Here is a 21,829-nt window from a genome sequence, read left to right on the forward strand (position 1 = left end):
AGCTGTTGTAAAAAACATGACTTTCTTTTCTCATGTGTACCACTTTTATTAAGCTGCTAATGCTTATCTACTATAATAGTCATTTACATGAACGTTTTCGATACCATTTTTTGTATCATCTTCAGATGCATTATAATTAAAATTAACAATTACATTTGTAAATGATTGAAAATCTAGCCATTGGTGTGTGTGTTGTGTGAACTTATTTTCGTGATTAAGTGTGTGATACATTTATGGATGTCGCTTGTACTTGTGTGTCTACTAGTAATTAGTGCTAATAGTAATAGTAATGCATCTGAAGATGATACAAAAAATGGTATCGGAAACGTTCATGTAAAAATCTTATTCATGTAAATGACTATTATAGTAGATAAGCATTGGCAGCTTAATAAAAGTGTTACACATTAAATTATAGCAGCTTATCGGTAACAAAACAAAAATGAAGTTTCTTTTCTCAGTTAAGATAGTCAATTCTATTGAAAATGTTTGTCTGCTTGGTGAGGGTGGCGAGTTATTAGTTAGTTCTTATCTGCTTGGTGTGTGTGAATGTTTGCAGTTCTTTCACTAGAGACCAATAGTGTAAGAAAAAATTTTTGTAAATGTGCTCGGAGACTTAATGTCTTAATTATAAAATAAATTTTATTGACAATGTTATTTAGTCAGCAATAGATTTTGACACGTATTTTTAAAAAGAAACTAATTTCTTCCATTGTTGTGCACGCGTTCGCTTCTCCTTAGAGATGGAAGCGATATATCGGTTTTTACGAAATACCGATATTTTCGTTTCGATAAAGCGATATATCGATATCGAAATTTTGATTCAGTATATTGTATAACATATCGGTTTTCTAATAAATTTATCGATTTTTTGTGGAATTATTATCATTATCAACAACAACAAAATCCACACTATACAACTCCGATAATTCCCGAGAAATGGCGCTACTGAAGATGGACAGTTACATAATTGTGCAACCTCACTCAATACCTTGTTCTAATTGGCTGGACTGGAATTCGAATTCAAACTGTTTAATATGCAGCACCAAATTCAAAATACAGCGTGCGCGAACGTGAGACAGACGGGAGGTTTATCTACTACTGTTTTAATATTATTATTAATGTTCACCAGGCAGGAGAGCAACTCCTACGCTGAAAGGGAACCGTCTGACCTCAAAACGAGTATCAAAACTTTTATTTCTATATTCTGAAATGGAAAGAGAAACAAGAATTTAGTACCGATGTGATATTTGTTTACGTCTATGATTTCTATGCACAACCTAGTGCTGACATTGTTTTCTTATTATATCTTTTAGTGCATAAAAATAATAATTCTATCCCTATATCATCACCATTGTTGTTCGGAATGTAGGAGTGTAACAATAACTTGCAATGGGAACTTACTATAGAAGAATTGTATCAAATCAACAGTGAAATTTGTCAAAACTTGTAACATTCTAAGTACGGTTTACTTACATTTAAAAATAATTACAAGTTCTGTTTACTTACATTTAAAAATGATTATGTTGTTAGGTAGAAAAGAGCATTATATCTGTGTCCTGGATTGAATCCTATATAACACTAGAATAATTGAATCATGTTCCAATACCAAATACTCAACCATGTAGAGTTCACTTAATTCTTTCCCACTATATAATTTAAGCTCCCTTGCCTCCACCATAATTTTTATTTAGGTTAGGACCTACATCATATGGTATTGAAAATGTATTGTTTATTGTTACAATTTTACATTTATGCTTTTGACTGTTATGATAATTTCAATGGTGAAAAGGAATATTAAAATTTAAGTAACCTTATTGTAATACAGTAAATGTACGCCTGAAAGTGCAATTTTCTTACGGAATAGCGATATATCGATAATCGTTCGATATATCGATATATTTTTGCGATATATATCGTTTATCGAAATTAGGTTTGCAGTATATTGCAATATCAATATATCGGTATTTAATTTATTTCCTCCATCACTTCTGCTATTTTTATTGTGAAGTCAGTTTTTATTCATTCAGTACGAGCAGGCTTGTGTGAGGTGTTCGTATTAAAATGTATTAATAACCACATGTCTTTGACTTCAAACATAATAATATTAATTTAATATTACGAATAATTTTAATTTTAATATTACTGTATTACAGTATCGTCTCAATGGATCGGTGGCTAATAAAAGACAGTAAAAACGACAGTTCTACAAATTCAGAAACCAGTCGATTACTTTGTCATGTACAGTACCTAGTGCTGCTAATTTAAAACGGGTGAATCAAACCAAAAGACGAAAATATAATTAATCATATTTTGCTCTTGTATTTAAGTAACAGGCAATAAAATTGCTCCGGACGCCGTTTGTGTAGGGTATGTAACAAAGTGTTAAGTATCATTTCTTTATTGCCCTCAAAACTGCGTAGACATTTGGAAACAAACCACCCCGAATGTAAGAACAAGAACCCTTTCAGCACTTTAGAAAAACCTCATAACATGATCGGAGAAATATTTTAGAGTTTGCTTGATCTGATATCAGACACTACTTTGAAACTTAGCGAACTTCCTGTCACCGAATTCTGGTGTAGCCTACTTCAGGAAATTTCTAAATGTGCAGTGGCGGAACTCCTCCCATTTCCAACAACATATCTGTGCGAAGTTCGAAGTATGATTTTGACGATATGCAGTAACAAAATCAAAATTCCATCCTCGCCTGGATGCCACATCAGATATGAGAATTCAACTTTCTTCCATCTCCCCGAACTTGAAATTTCTGAGACTAGGAAACAACACCATTCTTCACATTAGCAATTTGAAGGTATTTTTTTTTTATAATTTTGCATATCATTACTGAAAAAATTACACGCAGTTTATAAATACTACTACATGTATGCATGGTAATTAATATAGTTCTAGACATATTGTCGATGTTAAATAGGTACAATCCTCTGATTGAGGTTCTGGCTGATATGTACCTCTATTATCAGGCAGTAAAATAGTGGCAAAAAAATCGGACCGACCCTTGTAGCTGATTTCAGAGCCTTGTTCACTCCAAAGCACGATAGACTGGTAACTAAGACTTTCGTGTTTCGAATCCTGCCTGGGAAAGAAACTTTTTTTTATTCCTTATTCAAGTTTATTCTCAATACTTTTCGATTGCTCGTAAAATTCATGTTCTGGGAATAATAAGTTAATTACCGGTAAGCAGTAAAATATCGCTGCAATCCAAAAGTATTGGGAATAAATTTGAATAAGGAACAAAAAAAAGTTTCCTTTCCAGGCAGGATTCGAACCACGAAAGTCTTAGTTACCAGTCTATCGTGCTCTGGAGAGAACAAGGCTCTGAAATCAGCTACAAGGGACGGTCCGGTTTTTTTGCCACTACTGTACATATCACTTGACGATATGTGTCAAAGGAAGAACAATTGTTTGTATGCATCTGAAGTCTGATTAGCGTAACTTGTAGTTAATCGGCGACGTATGCAATGGAGGGGGAAAAGAACTAGTCACCCTACCCCATTATCTCCTGGCCTAGTTGGCTCATAAGTGATGCTTTTTGGTATCACTTGTGAGGTTCAGATCTGTCTTCGGACAGTTAACTGAACAACAACAACAAATATATACAGAAAATAAATATATCTGTATTAATCTAGCGATTATTTAATGTAATTTGAGGATCCGTTAATTTTTTTTCGAATCGAAAGGGATCCGCGATCAAAAAAGTTTGTAAACCATTGATATAGGTCAATTGGAAGCGAAGAAATGCTTTGCCGAAAGAATATATGATTTTTTCACAAAATTTTGCCCTGTGCCCCCAAAATTTTCTTTTATTTTCTGTTTCCTTTTGCATTTCTTTCATTTAACTGTAAGAAAGTAGTAAGTGAATTTTGAATTAAATTGAGGGAAAATTATAAATGTTTACTCCAAGAGTCGATGCATACCTTAAGAAATAAAATACAAGCTAAATAATTACTTTTCTCAAATGAAACAAAGGCATTACCCTTTGCTACATTAATGGTTGTTACCATTGCAAATAAAAGTACTTTTTTGTTATTGAAATTAGAATATCTATAAAATGGGGTGTTCATTTGTTCGCACCTACGTCATATTAACAGCAAGTGCATGCAAATTACGTATTGTATATGTAGGGTAAAAAGTTAAAACTAAGCCTACGTGTGGAAGCTGGAAATATACTGTGAAGTTCGGTAAAGTTTACCATAAAAACATCGGTCCTATTTGTGACTTAAAACAATAAAAATGCTTAAGAATTGGAGAAGAAACAATGAGCTTTAAAAATGTGTTCAGTGTATCTAATATCATGGTTTAAGTATTTATGGTCAATTTTACCCCAGTTTACAGTATAGAAAATACTTAATTTGAGAGAGGAAATAGGCAGGTAATGCGACACATGGTATACTCTATAAAGTCTTCCCTAAAAACCCTTGCACCTCACAAGCAAAAGCTGAAATGACACCCTCTGTTTTAGTGACATTAAATCTGATAAATTATTTGAGTGGAAATAGACTGAGACGAACAGAGAAAGAAAGAACGAATAGAAAGAAAAAGTAACAAAAAGGACAACGAAAGAGAAAATAAATAGCTAAGGAAATGAATTAAGAACAGAAAATTAAATGTTGAAATTAAAAAGAAGAAAGAAAGAAAAAGAAGGAAGGAAAGAATAATAAAATAAGTAAAAATACGAATGCAATGAAGGTACAAATAAATAAAGAAAAAGAGACAACAAGGAAAGAAAAATTAATGAAAATATCCTAGTTTCTTCTAAAATGTATATCTTCCCCAACTTGTGAAGTTACCAATATGACAAAGAATAATGGAAATAAGATTACAATCGAATAGAACATTATAATAAAGAATTTTACAATATAGGGTAAAGTTGCCTAATTCCGTGATATCCCTAATTCCGTGATACGTTTTTTTCACTGAATGTCACGGAATTGGGTATCTTGCTAGGAAATTCACCGAGGTCTCAAAAGTAGGCGAAAGATGCACTCTTTCAAGAAAGATGTCTGGCACTGTGATCGAACGGCAAAGCTTTCACTGACATTCAATTTTAAAAAAGTACCACAGAATTAGGAGTATCACGGAATTAGGCAACTTTACCCTAATGATCAATATAAAATGGAATGTGCTAAAAGTTTAAAGAAAATGGTACTAGAAAGGCAGCTCAGGATGTGGAGAGCTGAAAATTACTACAAGCCAAAATTAATTTTTATAATAAATGACAATAAGAAAGGTACATTACAAGATACAAAGATAGAGTACAAATTCCAATTTTATTACGCAAAAAAGGTTATAATTCTACATGTGAATAGATTTATAAAATGTGTAAAACTTGCTAAGAAAATAACGCCTGTGTGAATAGATTTATAAAATATGTAAAACTTGCTAAGAAAATAACGTCTGTAAGCGAACCACAGACCTTCTGAAAGCATTACTAATAAATATTTCAGCGACAGAGAAAAAAATTATTTTCAAGCCAATAAATTGACTTATAACTAGAACAGTAAAGTATTTCAATGGAATGTCCGTATGTTTATTATTATTATTATTATTATTATTATTATTATTATTATTACTTCTACTACTACTACTACTACTACTACTACTACTACTACTACTACTACTACTACTACTGAGATTTAAGTGACAAATAATACGATAGAAGGACATTTAAACAGCAGTAAGAAATAAGTTCCATACGGAATATAGGTACTTCATAATTATAAAAATAATTTTACAGACCTGTAAGTTTGAACTACACGTTTGGCCTCCTCCAATTCTCGACCCGTCGCTAGGATGTTGAGAGGATTTGTAATGGAGAAGAAGTGCTTGGCCCTGCCCCAGTAAGTGCTCTGATCCCATCGCGGCTCGTCGATATTCACTCTGAGAGACGGAGACTTGTCGCTGGCCATAGTCTGCTATAGAATGGCTCGATAGCCCGGCTGCTCCTAGCGAATCAATGCCGCTGCCCGGAGTCTTATCACACCGAAAACTCGTCCGCAATTCGCGTAATCATATGCTATTTACACTTAAATGTCCGTCACCTTGTTTCTGACATTACTGTTGTGAATAGCTTAATATCTCTCTCTCGGTCCGCTCTGGTCGCAGACAGGTTGTGGTGGTAACCAAGGAAACCAACTGCCCTGGAACTGGTACAGTCACTGTCAAGATTCGAAACCGATATAAGCGACATTGCGATAATTAAATAATCACGGAAACGTTAAACAAATGAACGTCGACTTAATAATTGTAGTGACCATAGCAGGCAGCCATACTTGTTTTCTTAATTGCGAGAATGTTTCAGATCGAATTTCTTAGCTTACTGAAAGATTCATCTCACCAATTTAGGTATATTTTACGTTGCCAACTGTGAACGAAATATTCCCCTGGGGTGAAGTGCAGTGTACCTTGCGCATGATACCGTTAGTTGCCCTTGTCTGAGGGTGAATTCCTAGCTTGTGTAGCAATACATCACTCTCGTCTCTCAATCCCATTATATGACTTAGATTTCCACCCATAGGCGAGTCCGGTAGCTTTCTTTTATTATTCTGCAGAACAAAAAACTCATCCTAACAATAAAAGAATAAGAAGAGCGTAATTCAGTTTCAATTTAAATAAAAATGACAATTCTTTCGTATTAAACAGCCATATAAAATCAATCCATTTTTACAAATTAAGGCTGTAGCCTACTATAGTGGAATTTGAATTTTCTTAACTGTTTGAGCTAGATTTTTGGAAGTTTGTAGACATATCAAGCTGCATAAAAAAGCCCTGTGTACAGAATTTTACCTCATGTGGTCCAAAATTATGTAAATTATTAACATTTTTGTAAATTTAAATTGTATTTTCAAAAATCAGTACCACTTCTACAAATTTCAAAACTTTTGCCTGAAATTTGCCCCACACACATTTCAAACTCCCTGAAACATAACTTGCTATATTTCCTTTTTCAGGTTAAGAAAAATTTATTTTATTAAGTCAAATATAAAAGCAGGTAGAAATTATGATGTCTAGCGGGGGGGGGGGGGGGGAATCTCCAAAAATCTTGCGGTTTAAGGAAAGTCCTGATAGCAAATATTCTTAAGCACATCTTCAAGGAGGCCTACAAAATATTATGAGTAAAGTACAAAATTTTTAAAAGTAGTAGCATTTTTAGTAAAGTAATATGTAACAAAAATGCAACTAGAGAAAATCGAGTTAAAAATTTTTAAGGACCACCAAGTGAATGTAACTTTTTAATTAAATGTCGGTAGAAGCAGATTATTGAAGGGACCTATCTTCACGAAAATTTGTGGAGAGGTTCTCTGAAACATTTATAATTTTTTAATGTCGGGAACAAAATCGAATTAAAAAATTGACAGAATTTTACCAACTTGCAGCCTTAAAATGAGTTAATAGGATTTAAAGTGCTAAATTATGACATTTCCAACGTCCATGGCGGATTTAAGTCCATGGCGGAATTAACTATGAGTTAAGGCTGGTTCACGATAAACCGGAAAGAGAAACGACAACGAGAACGAGAACGGAAATAATGTTAAAATAAATGTATTTAAATGTGAACATTCACAATTAACTATTGTGAATGCTCACATTTAAATACATTTATTTTAACATTATTTCCGTTCTCGTTGTCGTTTCCCTTCCCGGTTTATTGTGAACCAGTCTTTACGCAGTAAAGTATTGAAAAGTAAGGTAATAAACTCCAGAGAGTTTTATTCTCACCAACAATATGTTAAGTAGATACACCTATGACATTATTTTAATCGATTATTGAACGACGCTTTACCAACTGCAAATTATCTAAAAAAATACAATTAAATCCCATTTCATATGAAAATGTCGCCTAATAATCCAATAATAAATATAAATGTAAACCATCTCCACCATAGGATTACCTGTCATTCGCCTTACAGTTTGGAAAACCTCCGGAGAAGATCTAACCAGGTAATCAGTCCAAGCCGAGATTCGAACATAACGTCCAATCAGGGGATAAAAACGCTAGTGCAGGAGCAACGCCGATGGCCTATTATATTACGGAGCGTGCTCTATTATTTGGATTAGAGTCTGCTGTATATTCAGCATTGTTTACATTTTTGACATGGCATATTACGTTAATTACATTTAATTACTACGAATTCCTTTATTTAAAGATCGCCGGGACTACAAAGTGTACCAGATATTTAAGAATATCTTATACATACATACATACATACATACATACATACATACATACATACATACATACATACAGTCGACCTGGTTGGCGAGTTGGTATAGCGCTGGCCTTCTATGCCCAAGGTTGCGGTTTCGATCCCGGGCCAGGTCGATGGCATTTAAGTGTGCTTAAATGCGACAGGCTCATATCAGTAGATTTACTGGCATGTAAAAGAATTCCTGCGGAACAAAATTCCGGCACATCCGGCGACTCTGATAACCTCTGCAGTTGCGAGCGTCGTTAAATAAACCATAACATTTAACACATTTACATACATACATACATACATACATACATACATACATACATACATACATACATACATACATACATACATACATACATACATACATACATACATACATACATATTCATTCATAGTTTTCAGCCCAAATACAGGTCTTTCACTGCAAACCCTTTTTTCGCCTTTCACTTAGTCTACGAATACGATCCATGTATCTTAATGTTGTCTATCATCTGATATCTTCTTCTCTCGAACTTTTCTCCCGTTCACCATTCCTTCCAGTACATCCTTCAGTAGGCAGTTTCTTCTTAGCCAGTGGCCCAGCCAATATCTTTTTCTCTTTCTGATTATTTTCAGCATTATTCTTTCTTCACTCACTCTTTTTAGCATAGCTTCAGTCCTAATTCTGTCCATTTCACACGCTCTATTCTTCTCCATATCCATACTTCAAATGCTTCTAGTCGTTTCTCTTCACTTCGTCGTAATGTCCATGTTTTTGCCACATACAGTGTCACAGTCCACGCAAAGCAGTTCACTAGTCTCTTCCTTAGTTATTTTCCGTAGATAGACAGATGGTGCTCCTTTTTCTTTTATAAGCTTCCTTAGTCATTGCTATCCTCCTTTTGACTTCCTGGCAATTGCTCATGTTACTTCTTCTAGAAGACCACAAGCATTTGAAGCTATCCACTTGTTCCACTGCCTCTCTTCGATTTCGCATGTTAACTTTCTTTATTTTTCCTCCGAAAAGCATGTTCATGGGTGGACAGCTCGTACTCTCAGAGTGTCAACAGAACCTCAGTGTAGGTAGAACGGACTCTGTACTATATAGTTGTAGTGTCTATATGCGGTTCCTGCAAGACACAAGTTCGCTCGCGTCTGCAGTAAGAGGCGGCTCGTTTTAAGTGAAAAACAATATAATCCACAGATCATTTCCCTTTAGTGATGAGTTGAAAGAGAAAGAGTTTTTTTTTTTTATTAAGAAGGGAGGTAAAGCTTGTATTATGTTCTATTATACTTTCTTACGCATGACATTTTATGTTACAAATAAACACAGTAAAGAAATATTGTCTAGATCTGCTTTAGAACAGTTAAAGGTAAAAATGGGATATAAACAAAGTGAGACTGATATCAAATATCGCTAGCACGTTGTGCGTGCGAGTTACAGAATTGCACGACATATGATCGACTAAGAGCATTTATAGATAGATTTCAAATTTGGCAGTATCATGTAGAACACAGACAACTTCACTTTCCTTGACTATAAACTATCTTGAAGAGTGATAAGAAAAGCTTCTTGTCAAATATAAGACCCTACTTCAAGACCTACAGCAGAATTCACTGGTAAGTGTGAAGAAACAGCGACAATTAATAAGGAATCGAGATTTTTCTGAAATCATTTTGGCTTACAGCCGATAGAAGATCCTGAAAAGCTTATAGCTTGAATTGATAAATCTACAGACAGCACTCCACTCAGATTCCAGCGAAAATAGGAATCGAACTGTTCGTAATGCAGCCTAAGTCAGAATTTCCAAATATACTCTTTGCTTCCATTATATACTGTATGTGCTTGAGGCAGAGTTTAATACAAGAAAGAGAACAGAGGAATACTATTTATCTAATGTATAAAGACTTGTAAATTCTGGCGTTCTAGGTTTCAAATGAGACATATAATAAGAAATATTAACAAATAGTTTAATAATAAATAAGTTTTGCAGCTATATTTGTTCTATCTTGGAAAGGTTGTATTCAGTTTGTGTTTCCAGTACTAAACTAATTTACAAAGCTATGAAATAATATAATTTTGTTATTTGTGTTTAGGTAAGTCTGTATAAAATTACTATAATTATTGTACCATGCGTCATTCCGAAATTCAAATCATGGCGTAGATATCACGACCACATGCATGAGCTGCCAGAGCGCACCGTGGCAGTGAACTGCTTTTGCAGCGAAACTACAAACAACTTGTAACTGCTGCGGCTGGCTCCGTCTGTCTTTCTCTCTTTCAAATATTTTTTATCACTTTGTGAGCACGAGTTGCCCATCCATGGTTATGATTCTAGAGAACTCATTTGAAAGTGGTTCAATATGGAGGACTAAATTATCTCCCAAGGTGGATTCTTCCTAGGCCACCTCTTGAATTGATCTCTATGGAATGAATGTATAAGAATAGATTTATAAGATTAGCTTAGTATTTTTATAACTTATTGGGTTGTTCCTTCATGAAGATTGTCATCTAGTTAACTATCGATCGTGCTAGACGAGGGGCAATTTTTGGGAAAACCAGAGTTTAGACCCCGAAAGTTAATCGGGGCTTTCCTTAAATTGTATATGCATCTTTCTATAAAATACCAACAGTAGGCCTATACTACGGCCCTCCCTTTCCAAAGGTCTTCATATTCCATACCTGATACTGATCCCACACGCCACGCTAAATTAGCATTAAAGTTAGAAGCCTTCAAATTAAATAGGGGTAATTACTCTTTGAAAGCAAACAGACTTAACAAATCTCAGGAACTTATTTCCCTGATTAAATCCTCGGGTTTCATTTCGCTATTTGTCCTGTTCTTCATTGCGGTCTCCAATTTTTCATATTTCGTTTTACCTATTTGCTACAGTTCAGCCATTTCAACCGGTGTGCCGCGAGAAAATTAATATAGTAAAGGTCATCGTAGCGAAAACTGGAAAAACAAAAGTGAAAAGAGTAGTAACAAAGTGATTCCACACGAGTTAACTCTAGGCGAAAGCGGCACAAGTCAACATTCAGTAAGCACAGTGTACTCGTAGGGTCGTAGGTGTATTTTCGGCAGGGAAGGGAATGAATGACTGACCCGGAAACAGGGTTTTCAGATCAGTAAACTTAGAATATCGTATCATGAATTTGAATTTAAGTAATTGCTAAATTACTATAATTTGGTTTAAGAGACCAGTGCCCACACCTGTGGAGTAACGGTTAGCGCGTCTGGCCGCGAAACCAGGTGGCCCGGGTTCGATTCCCGGTCAGGGCAAGTTACCTGGTTGAGGTTTTTCCGGGGTTTTCCCTCAACCCAATATGAGCAAATGTTGGGTAACTTTCGGTGTTAGACCCCGGACTCATTTCACCGGCATTATCACCTTCATCTCATTCAGACGCTAAATAACCTAAGCTGTTGATAAAGCGTCGTAAAATAACCTACTAAAATAAAAAAAAAAAGAGACCAGTACTTGCTTTCAGTCATCTGATGACTCATTTATTTTTAGGATTAAGGGAGGAGGACTACGAATTCCCAAACCTACACCGACTGATCACAAACTGAGGTTCGCTGCGTACCTAGGTTCCTAGCAGAGCAACCCCACTCGTCCCTAGGCCAGCCACCTCCATGCGTCGCCAGCCGGCGTTCGGGGAAAGCTAAGGAATTATGACGGAATGGAGAAATGTTGGCGGAATAATGTAGATGTCTAATATGGAAAATCGGGAGAACCCCGAGAAAAATCCTGCGACCTTTTCCGTCACAAGTGTCACTATGAACCAAATTTAAAAAATATCGTATTTTACTTGTTTTTATGAAAAAGAATAATCCCCCTAGTTAAGAACCACTGGTTTAGAACATATTAGCACAGTCTACTATATACAGTCGCGAATTTTGAGGTGATTTTTTGCAAATCTCGTGATAAAGCGCTCCAAGCGGTTAGCAACTAGAAACAATAGACTGTGCACGGTCGACTTTGGACTGTGTCATATTTCCATCGAGTGCTAGCTCGTTGCGTATTTCACATTGATGCTTGTGAAATGTTCGTTATTAGTTGTAATGAAAATGTTAATGGCTAAAATACTAATAATATTTTACTAGAGACGTAGAAAAATTAAGTTTGTTTTAATGAAATTTATTGATCACGTTTTATTTTCAATTCTGGTGGGATTATTATTGCTTAGGCCTACTTTTTTTTTTCAAAGGATGTGTTTTTAATTATAGCTGTTAATTTTGTTGTTATTTGTATTTGTTACTTTACTAGAGACGTAGAAAAAGTCTGTTACAATAAAATGTATTGATCACGTTTTATTTCCAATTCTGGTGTGATCATTATTGCTTAACCTCATCCCACTTTCTTAATTTTTATATTAGTAGGTTATTTTACGACGCTTTATCAACATCTGAGGTTATTTAGCGTCTGAATGAGATGAAGGTGATAATGCCGGTGAAATGAGTCCGGGATCCAACACCGAAAGTTACCCAGCATTTGCTCATATTGGGTTGAGGGAAAACCCCGGAAAAAACCTCAACCAGGTAACTTGCCCCGACCGGGAATCGAAACCGGGCCACCTGGTTTCGCGGCCAGACGCGCTGACCGTTACTCCACAGGTGTGGACCCCACTTTGTTAACTACGTAAGCCTACACTACAAGTACCGGTACACGTAAGTTACTCCATTAATTCATATTTCCATTATTATTGTTGTAAAGAGAAATGAAAATTAATACTTATTGGTTTCATAGTTAATTATCGCTATAATCTTGAATGAGTGAAGCAATTATAGTAAATTTCAGTTCGTTTTGCACAAACAAAAATAATATTAACCTATTTCTTGCAGGTATCTTCGAGTTTATGGTGGAATTTAATATACTTCATTAAAATAATAAATTAACTTTATGCATTTAATATTTCAATAATGGAAGGAAGGTGTTAATTTTTCCAAAAGAACACAACGAAAGTGTATCATATTTTGTCGTCTACTAGGAGAGAGATCTGCAATGATGAGGCGATAGTAGCGATCCTAGTGGTGGGCAACTACCCATGTTTGTATTTTTACTACATATTGAGCTTCGCGACTGTATATAGTAAACTGTGATATTAGCGTGCCGAGGGATTTTAAATTACAACTTTGGTGTGCCATATATTGAAAAAGACTAAAAAAAAAAAACGCTGCGTTAAACCAATGAAATTATTCTCAACCGCAGGCTGGCGGGAATCTGACATGGACATTGATTGAGATTGTTTTTTTTTTTTTTATTATATTAAGTTATTTTACGACGCTTTATCAACATCTTAGGTTATTTAGCGTCTGAATGAGATGAAGGTGATAATGCCGGTGAAATGAGTCCGGGATCGAAACCAAAAGTTACCCAGCATTTGCTCATATTGGGTTGAGGGAAAACCCCGGAAAAAACCTCAACCAGGTAAGTTTCCCCGACCGCGAATCGAATCCGGACCACGTGGTTTCGCGGCTAGACGCGCTAACCGTTACTCCACAGGTGTGGACTTGAGACTGTTTTATTAAATCAGTAATGATGTAGAAGATATATATATATAAAACTGTCGTCCTCTATAGTGTAGAGGTTTTCACGCTAATTGCTGGATCTCAGTTTCGCCGGTTCAAATCCTGTCTAAGACCATGGATTTTAAAAGGCAATAAAATCTCTACCACGACATTCGCTGGGAGAAAAATAAGACTATGGGACCCGCGCTGTATATTGACGGTACGGTACGTGAAAGAATCCTGGCGAAATGTTTCGCCGTCTCTCGTCCACGCCGAATTTCGACATTGAATAATTTCTACATCTGAAAGCGCCGTTAAATAAAATACTACTACTGTTTCTACTACTGCTACTACAAGTCTTACTCAAACAATTTTTTCTTGCGTTTATTTTGCCTTAAATTAATGAAATGTTGTGTATTTGAAAATGTTTGATTTGTGAAAATTTAATACTTGTAAGTGCAATTGTTACGTAGTGCTTATAAAAAATGCACTAGCATTAGATCATTTGAAGGGTTCAGAGCTGTAGTGGGTCATGCGCCATTTATTAAAAACGGAGAAAATAGGTTAAAGGTAAGTGAAAACCATAGTTTAATGAAGATTGACATATCATTTAGTTTTAATGTGCATACTTTATATTACTTGCTATATGTTTCCATTGAATTATGGCAATAACGTTATTTTAACCCTTGTTTTCTACGTCTTTACTATATGGCGCTTGGCCCATATGGTTCTGAACCCTTCATTTATGGTAAATACCACTGGCTGTGCAGTTTCAATACTCGGGTGTCGGGTCACATACCGGTACTATTATTTTGCTACTTCAGGGCTACTCACATAGAAAAGCCTACACTGACACTGACACTCAGTATAGGCCTATGTGACGTGGCGTGGCATGGTAGCATACCACAACGCCTGATCACCAACTAAAACATTCAGATGTTCATGTGTGCATTCATCGGTCTGCTTTCGGTTAAGTGCAGATGTGTTCATTATCATCTCTTATCATCCATTATTCGTTTACTTATTTTTAAATAGTTAGTCACCTGGGGTAAGGTGGCCAGATTTACATCGCCAGAAAAGAGGACACAACACTTCAGCAAGTACATTGTTCGAAAAAAGAGGACAGAAAATATGTATACCTAGATTTAGGCTTAGCCCTATAATATACTATAAATTACGCCAATATCTATTTTCTTACAAAATATTTACAGTACAGATTTAGGCTTATATCATACTTAAAAGTGTGTTAAATTTAATATTGTGATTTATTTAACGACTGTCGCAACTGCAGAGGTTATATCAGCGTCGCAGGTGTGCCGGAATTTTGTCCCGCAGGAGTTCTTTTACATGCCAGTAAATCTACTGACATGAACCTGTCGCATTTAAATACACTTAAATGCCATCGACCTGGGCCGGGATCAAACCCGCAACCTCGAGCACAGAAGACAAGTGCTATACCGACTAGTCACCGAAGCCGACTAAAAGTTTGTTGTCACAAAAATAATTATGATAAAACTTAATAATAATTCTTATACAGTTAGCTAAGTATGAAAGTCAAGGGAACTATAATTATTAAAGAAGACAGAAAATATCTACCCTCTTTAGATTTAGGCTTAGGCCTATATTATACTTAAAATTATATCAATATATTTTATTACAGTATACTTATGATAAAACTTAATAATATAAAATTATTTTGCAGTTAACTACATATGAAAGCCAAAGGAACTATAATTATTATCAAAATATACTGTTTAAAAAGACCGCACAAAATATGAATTTAATATTACTTTCTATGCAAAGAGAGTTATGATCGTTGGCAAAGAGTATATTCTGTCAATATTGCTGCCATCTACAGGAAAATTACTTTAAAAAGGCGTCAAGTCAGATAATTAAAAAATATCAGACATACAAGTTGCGAAAAGGACATTTCTTGATTTTTTTTTAAATCCGTCCGGACCCCGGACAAAGGCCTAAAAAGGGGGACATGTCCGGACAAAAGAGGACGTCTGGTCACTCTACCTGTAGGTAGAGTGCTTCGGTATTACTTATGCAGTTATTCTACAGAATATACTGTAGTTTTATATTAAAGAAGTGAGCTGGCTACATGGGAACAGTAAATTGAGTCCAAGGTCAAGAGGAAGAAGAAGAAGTTGTTGTTGTTGTTGTTGTTGTTGTTGTTGTTGTTGTTGTTGTTGTTGTTCATGTGGACAAGAAATAGTAGAGGTTTTTAACTGCAGACAGAAGTTATTTACAGTATAGTCGAAATTCAACGTGAGTGAGAAATTCCCAACAAATATTTCCTGGAGCCATCTCTGTCTATGACACAGGCCCATATCTTTACTTTCCCCCCAGAGAAAGCTATGCTAAGGATTTCACCGCACTTTAAATTCCGTCGCTTTCAGCCGGGTTTGAACCCGCGAACATCCAATTTAACTGTTATGGTAACCACTACGACACATGGGTGAGAAGCGGTTCGTGAATTTTGTCTGGAGTTCTCTCATTCAATGACAGTGCTTTTCCCATACCGTTAAACCAGGACACATGTACCACATTGTATTTCCTCTAAATGCTAAAATTAATGGAAAAATTCCGTATCATTACACTTTCCATAGTAGCAAACAATCCATCTTGTATGCCGATTGCAAACCTTTTCTTGTCAAATAATTAATCTGTATGCAGAAATGAAATAGAGAAAAAGGATGAAATTTCGAATTACGGTAAAAACTCCAATAGGCCTAATACTTAACCTTGTAGCTTCATGGAACAAAATACGGTCCCTAATGACGATGAAGGTGAGAAAGGGAAAAGTGGAAACCCGGTGCCGGCTCGTAGCCTACTCCTGTCGAATAGTACCAAGGGGGCCGCCAGGCTTAACGTCTCCATCCGACGGACGAATCACTATCAACAGTGACATATGCCTTCTCTCTTAGTCCCGAGGTAGAAATTTTACATGAAAATTTGTGACTCCGCCGGGAATCGAACCCGGGTCGGATAGACTGGAGGCAGAGCTCACTCGGCGGACAGAAAGTTAATATGGATCATAATGAACTAATGAGTTATGAATTAAAATTCAGCAAATGAGAGTGCAGTATTATTTTCCGCATCTTTATCTGCTATTTCTCACATATTGTTACTAATACCAGAATATACGTACTGATACCTATACTGTGCTACTACTATTAATAACATATTATTACCTTATTTAAACATCCATGTTCTCTATTACAGTCAACCATTTATGTTTAGCTCACTCTCTTGCTTCTTATCATTTAATATTCCTTTACACATTCACATTGTCTGAAATAGTAGTTTCAACGTTTATTTTTGTTATAAATTATGTATATGATTTTTACGGATACTAAACAATTAACAATAAACAATAATAAAGTATCCCTTTGTTGAGAATCTCGAAACGAATGGTTATGAACATTCTTCATTCCTAACCGCTGCGAATGGAGATGTTTCGGAAAGAAATAATACCGGTACTTTTAAAATTAGTGAATGTTGATACATAATAGTTTATTCAATGATAATATTCTCTCTCCATAACTGGCACGTGAGAGCACATCGGCCGAAGTCAAGTTGCTGCTTCCTTGTAAGGAAATAAACTATTTACCCAGGACTTTACTCATAATACCAGAATACGCATAGAATAAAGTAAAATGGAAACTCAAAATTGACATTTCCGTTCATTTATAAAAATTAGCGTTATTATATTAGTCTATTGTTGTAATAATAAAAATAAAATTATTATTATTATTATTATTATTATTATTATTATTATTATTATTATTTCTTTTACAATAATATACAGAAATAATGAAATTGGATATTTTAGTTGGTACTGTAGCAGGAGAAATTTAGCCTTTGACATCGTCTTTGTCGTTTTCTTCGTCAAAATACAAGCAATAAACGCAGAATAAATATGGGAAATGCCTGTTATTATTCGGTTGAGAAGCTTTTGTCATCTAGTCTGCTGTCAAAAATCTGAAAATTAAAATTTATAAAACAGTTATACTACCTGTTGTTCTGTATGGTTGTGAAACTTGGACTCTCACTTTGAGAGAGGAACAGAGATTAAGGGTGTTTGAGAATAAGGTTCTTAGGAAAATATTTGGGGCTAAGAGAGATGAAGTTACAGGAGAATGGAGAAAGTTACACAACGCAGAACTGCACGCATTGTATTTTTCATCTGACATAATTAGGAAAATTAAATCCAGACGTTTGAGATGGGCAGGGCATGTAGCACGTATGGGCGAATCCAGAAATGCATATAGAATGTTAGTTGGGAGGCCGGAGGGAATAAGACCTTTGGGGAGGCCGAGACATAGATGGGAGTATAATATTAAAATGAATTTGAGGGAGATGGGATATGATGATAGAGACTTGATTAATCTTGCTCAGGATAGGGACCGATGGCGGACTTATGTGAGGGCGGCAATGAATCTCCGGGTTCCTTAAAAGCCATATATAAGTAAGTACTGTGTGGGTGAATGGTTTCCTTTTACATTTTGATAATACAAATCGTTATCTGTCGATGGTTGGTTGGTTTACTTAACGCATACAGCATCTTATAACGTCTCTTCGTTTACTGAACTATTATTTTCAATGTAGATAAATCACAAAATAGAACACTTTTCATTTAACATCTTGACTCAATAAAAATATTATCTTTACACATATAATAACCTAGTAGTGGTGTAATCTTTGTAATAGCACCGAAGTACCGCATCCGAGGGTGACTAACATGATAAATGATTGATATACGATGAAAATGAACACGTCTGCACTTTACCTAAACAGACCGATGAATGCTTATCTGTCGAAAATGCGATTTTACTTGAATATACCGCTCTTTGGTTGAAACAAGTTTGCGATATGTTGTATTCGAGTGTCGATAATTTATTCGATATGTCAGTGGATCGATTATTCACGAATACCAAGATGGTCGTTATGGTTCTGTGACGTAATGTTTTTCTTCCGTGATTTGCGAGTGAGCTGAGAAAATATCAATTTGGAGATATAAATGAAAATGAACTGTCTTTAACTCGACTGTATAATATTTTGTAACAGTGCCGTGATGTATTGTCTCTCCCATGTGCGAATGAGAGATTTGCAGTCTTGAAGCTATGAATTAGTGAAACCCTAGGTTAATTTTGACTGTCCTCAAGTTGAAGGTGAACCAGGTGAGTCGAGCCTTAAATTAGCATTCTGAAACATTAATATGTGTGCAATAAGAATTTCATATTTAAGTGAGCTATTGTTGATTATAATTGTAACACCAGTACTAACCCATAAAATTAGCACACCTACACAGTACCAACAAAGAGACTTGCTAATGTTAGAGTCTCAACACAATTTAAATGAAATGAAGATAAAATAATTATGTTCTGTGTTTCAGCAAATTGGAAAAATCAGACGGCATTGCGGCGTACATGGGGGAAAAGAAGCGGAACGGTGCAAGAATAATTTCACTGTGATACATGTCAACAGAAAATTACTTATAAAAATTCACTAAGTGACATTTGTGCCTGATGGAAAACCACCATCACTTATAGTTTAACTTGTAACCTGTTATTGCATTGAAACACAGGCTACAAGTAGGCTATAAATAAATTTACAAAACCATGGTGTGTTTATGACAATTGTACTGCCCTAAATTAACTTCCTAATACTACTGTAGATGTATTATTTGTTAAATTATTTATGCATATATGTGGTACATTAAATAGTTTTAGCTGAAAGGGGAGGCATACGATTTACGCATCGTATCACCTTTCAAAGTAAGAATAAATTCACCGTTGGGTTTAATTATGAGTTGCGATCCACCAACCACGAAATGGGCATGTGAATATTGCACCTATGAGAATTGGCCATCATCTCTAAAGTGTACGATGTGCAGAGGTTCAAAGCCGTTACTTGGTGAGGATATTTATAGATTACGTGATGAATCTCCTCCTCCTTCATTAATTGAGGGTTGTGGTGGACCAAATTTAGCGTCAGGTCCCTCTCAACACGATACAGCAAGATCAGGAAGTAATGGAAAGTGGGAGTGTCGAGCATGCACGTACCTGAACTGGCCGCGATCTTCATGCTGTTCTGAATGCCGAACACCAAGACCCACTACTATTACGGGTATAAACCTCCACGAACAGCTTCAGCCACTGCGTATAGGTCAACAGAGCGATGCTGCCACGGTGACAACAGCTTCAGGTGGTCCCCTGCGTATTTCGACATCGCCATCAGCTGACAAGAAGGAGCTGAAAGATGCTGAGAATGATCTGAGGGGACGTGTGGTAGAGAAAGCTGTGATTGCCAGACAGCAAACTTTAAAATGGATGTGCAGTGTGTGCACATACGAGAACTGGCCAAAATCTACCAAGTGTATAATGTGTGGTACCTCTTGTGCAAGCATCAATGCAGCAGCTTCCACTGTAAAGAACAACGCAGCTTCCTCTCTCCGCAGTCAGGCAGTTAGTAGTGGCAGCATACTCCCATCCCCAGAACGAGAGATGACACTACTCAATAGTGCACGAGGTGGTGGCAGTCAGGTGGCCCTCATAGATGATAATTCAACTGTGAAAAGGTATGCACATAGCCTATATTCATTTCTTCATTTATCCTGTTTACGTGAAACAAAGATGTAGTAGGTCTCTATACATTAAATATATATTCAGTGCTGGAACTGGCCATTACTCTTGCTTGGGAGTGCTTTATATCAATTCCACTAACCATATTCCTTTTCACAAATTAATAATGTAAACATCTAGTAATTTTACTATGCTAAGCCATCATTCCCCACATCCTTGTTAACTGAGTTTCAGAAAGAAATTGTCAGCAATTGATACAGTTTTTTCTGTGAGCATAGGCTACCACTTTTCTTAGTTCAGATTATATTAGATTAGCTTAAAGCCCATATCAATGCTTAGCATTTATACCGGTAGACTAAAACTAGGCTACATCACTTATTTTGCTTGTGACAGGTATACGCATGAATGCCTCTTTGCAAAAAAATAACCCCACCAACTTCAAAGGCACACACACACACACGCGTGCGCGATACACTTGTGCCCTTAAGTATATGTGTAAGCCACATTTTATTAAGTTAAAATGGAATGCCTTAAGTTGTGCAGTCTGAAACAGTTCAAAAATGATTCAAAGCAATAGCTGTCCCATTTCTGTTACATGGAGATGAAACCTGGATCCTTAGCCACTAAAAAATCAACACTAAAGGTTGAAAGCCAGTCTGATGCGACTATTTAGACCATTGAGGGGATATACAGTATTTGAATGCATGTCTTTTTTTTTTCTTTCTGATGGTGAGCACTTGACTGTTCGTCATCCAATCATATGATGCCACAAGGGAACTGGAGCTCCCGAAGAAAACCCGTGTTACCTGAACCACAGGCTTATCTACTACAAGTCATAAATCGGAGGTAGGCCTACATTGGGGATCGAACTCAGATCCACAAAATTATGAGTCCAGTACTCTAGCCACTGGACCGCCATGGCAATTCCATCTGAAGTTAAAAAATTCACCAAGAACTGCAAATGGATGTAGGCCTATAACTATAGTCATTCAGAAAAACTGACTGTACGACTTAAATAGGATGAGTAATGAAAGAATACTCATTGAGAATATAGCAGTAGGCCTATAAACCAAGTGGACTTAGAGCACCCGGGAGATCAAGGAAACATTAGAGAGACTAGTTGAATCTTGGAGACAAAATGGGCCAGTAAGCTTATGCCTTTAAGCCTGATGACAGTGATGATAATGATGATGATGTTGGTGGTAGTCTAATGCTGCAGCAACTGGATTCCTTCCATTTGTCTTGTGTTCTCGCATTCCAGTAGCATGTTGCCAGAACTTGTCGATTGTTCTCTTCTATCTTTCTTTATTGCTGAACATTGGAAGAGATGTTCTTCATTCATTGTACTGGTTGGATCATTGCATAAGGTGCAGCGAAGAGAAGAATACCGGGTGGAATGGATCTAAGCAGAGTCCTTTGAGAGATGAATCATGGATAATGTCATTGTGGTTTGTGAACGATTTTTAGATGTTCATACAAATAACAGCAAACAGATGGCAACAAAGCCCTAGTTGAGTTGCTTGTCATAATT

At 36.0% G+C, this 21,829-nt stretch overlaps 2 protein-coding genes across 5 annotated transcripts in view; one reads left to right on the plus strand and one right to left on the minus strand.

The window, feature by feature from the left end:
• The window catches only part of Sfxn1-3 (Sideroflexin-1-3), a 71,848-nt gene extending 65,687 nt beyond the window's left edge, over nucleotides 1–6,161 (minus strand). For both annotated transcript variants that reach the window (XR_011335574.1, XM_069843387.1), the window contains exon 1: nucleotides 5,758–6,161. Coding sequence is in view for 1 of the 2 variants with exons in the window: in XM_069843387.1 (XP_069699488.1) it covers nucleotides 5,758–5,927 (170 nt within the window). In the remaining variant the exon portion in view is untranslated. The remainder of the gene's footprint in view (nucleotides 1–5,757) is intronic.
• A 12,471-nt stretch (nucleotides 6,162–18,632) lies between these two features.
• trbd (ubiquitin thioesterase trabid) overlaps nucleotides 18,633–21,829 on the plus strand; it is a 62,095-nt gene continuing 58,898 nt past the window's right edge. For 2 of the 3 annotated variants that reach the window (XR_011335575.1, XM_069843389.1), the window contains exon 1: nucleotides 19,379–20,294. Coding sequence is in view for 2 of the 3 variants with exons in the window: in XM_069843389.1 (XP_069699490.1) it covers nucleotides 19,522–20,294 (773 nt within the window). In the remaining variant the exon portion in view is untranslated. Of the gene's footprint in view, nucleotides 18,895–19,109; nucleotides 20,295–21,829 lie in introns of those variants that run through there. The other variant, XM_069843390.1, reaches the window with a different exon arrangement.

Source organism: Periplaneta americana, chromosome 13 (genome assembly GCF_040183065.1).
Source record: "Periplaneta americana isolate PAMFEO1 chromosome 13, P.americana_PAMFEO1_priV1, whole genome shotgun sequence".
NCBI classification, from domain to species: Eukaryota; Metazoa; Arthropoda; class Insecta; order Blattodea; family Blattidae; genus Periplaneta; species Periplaneta americana.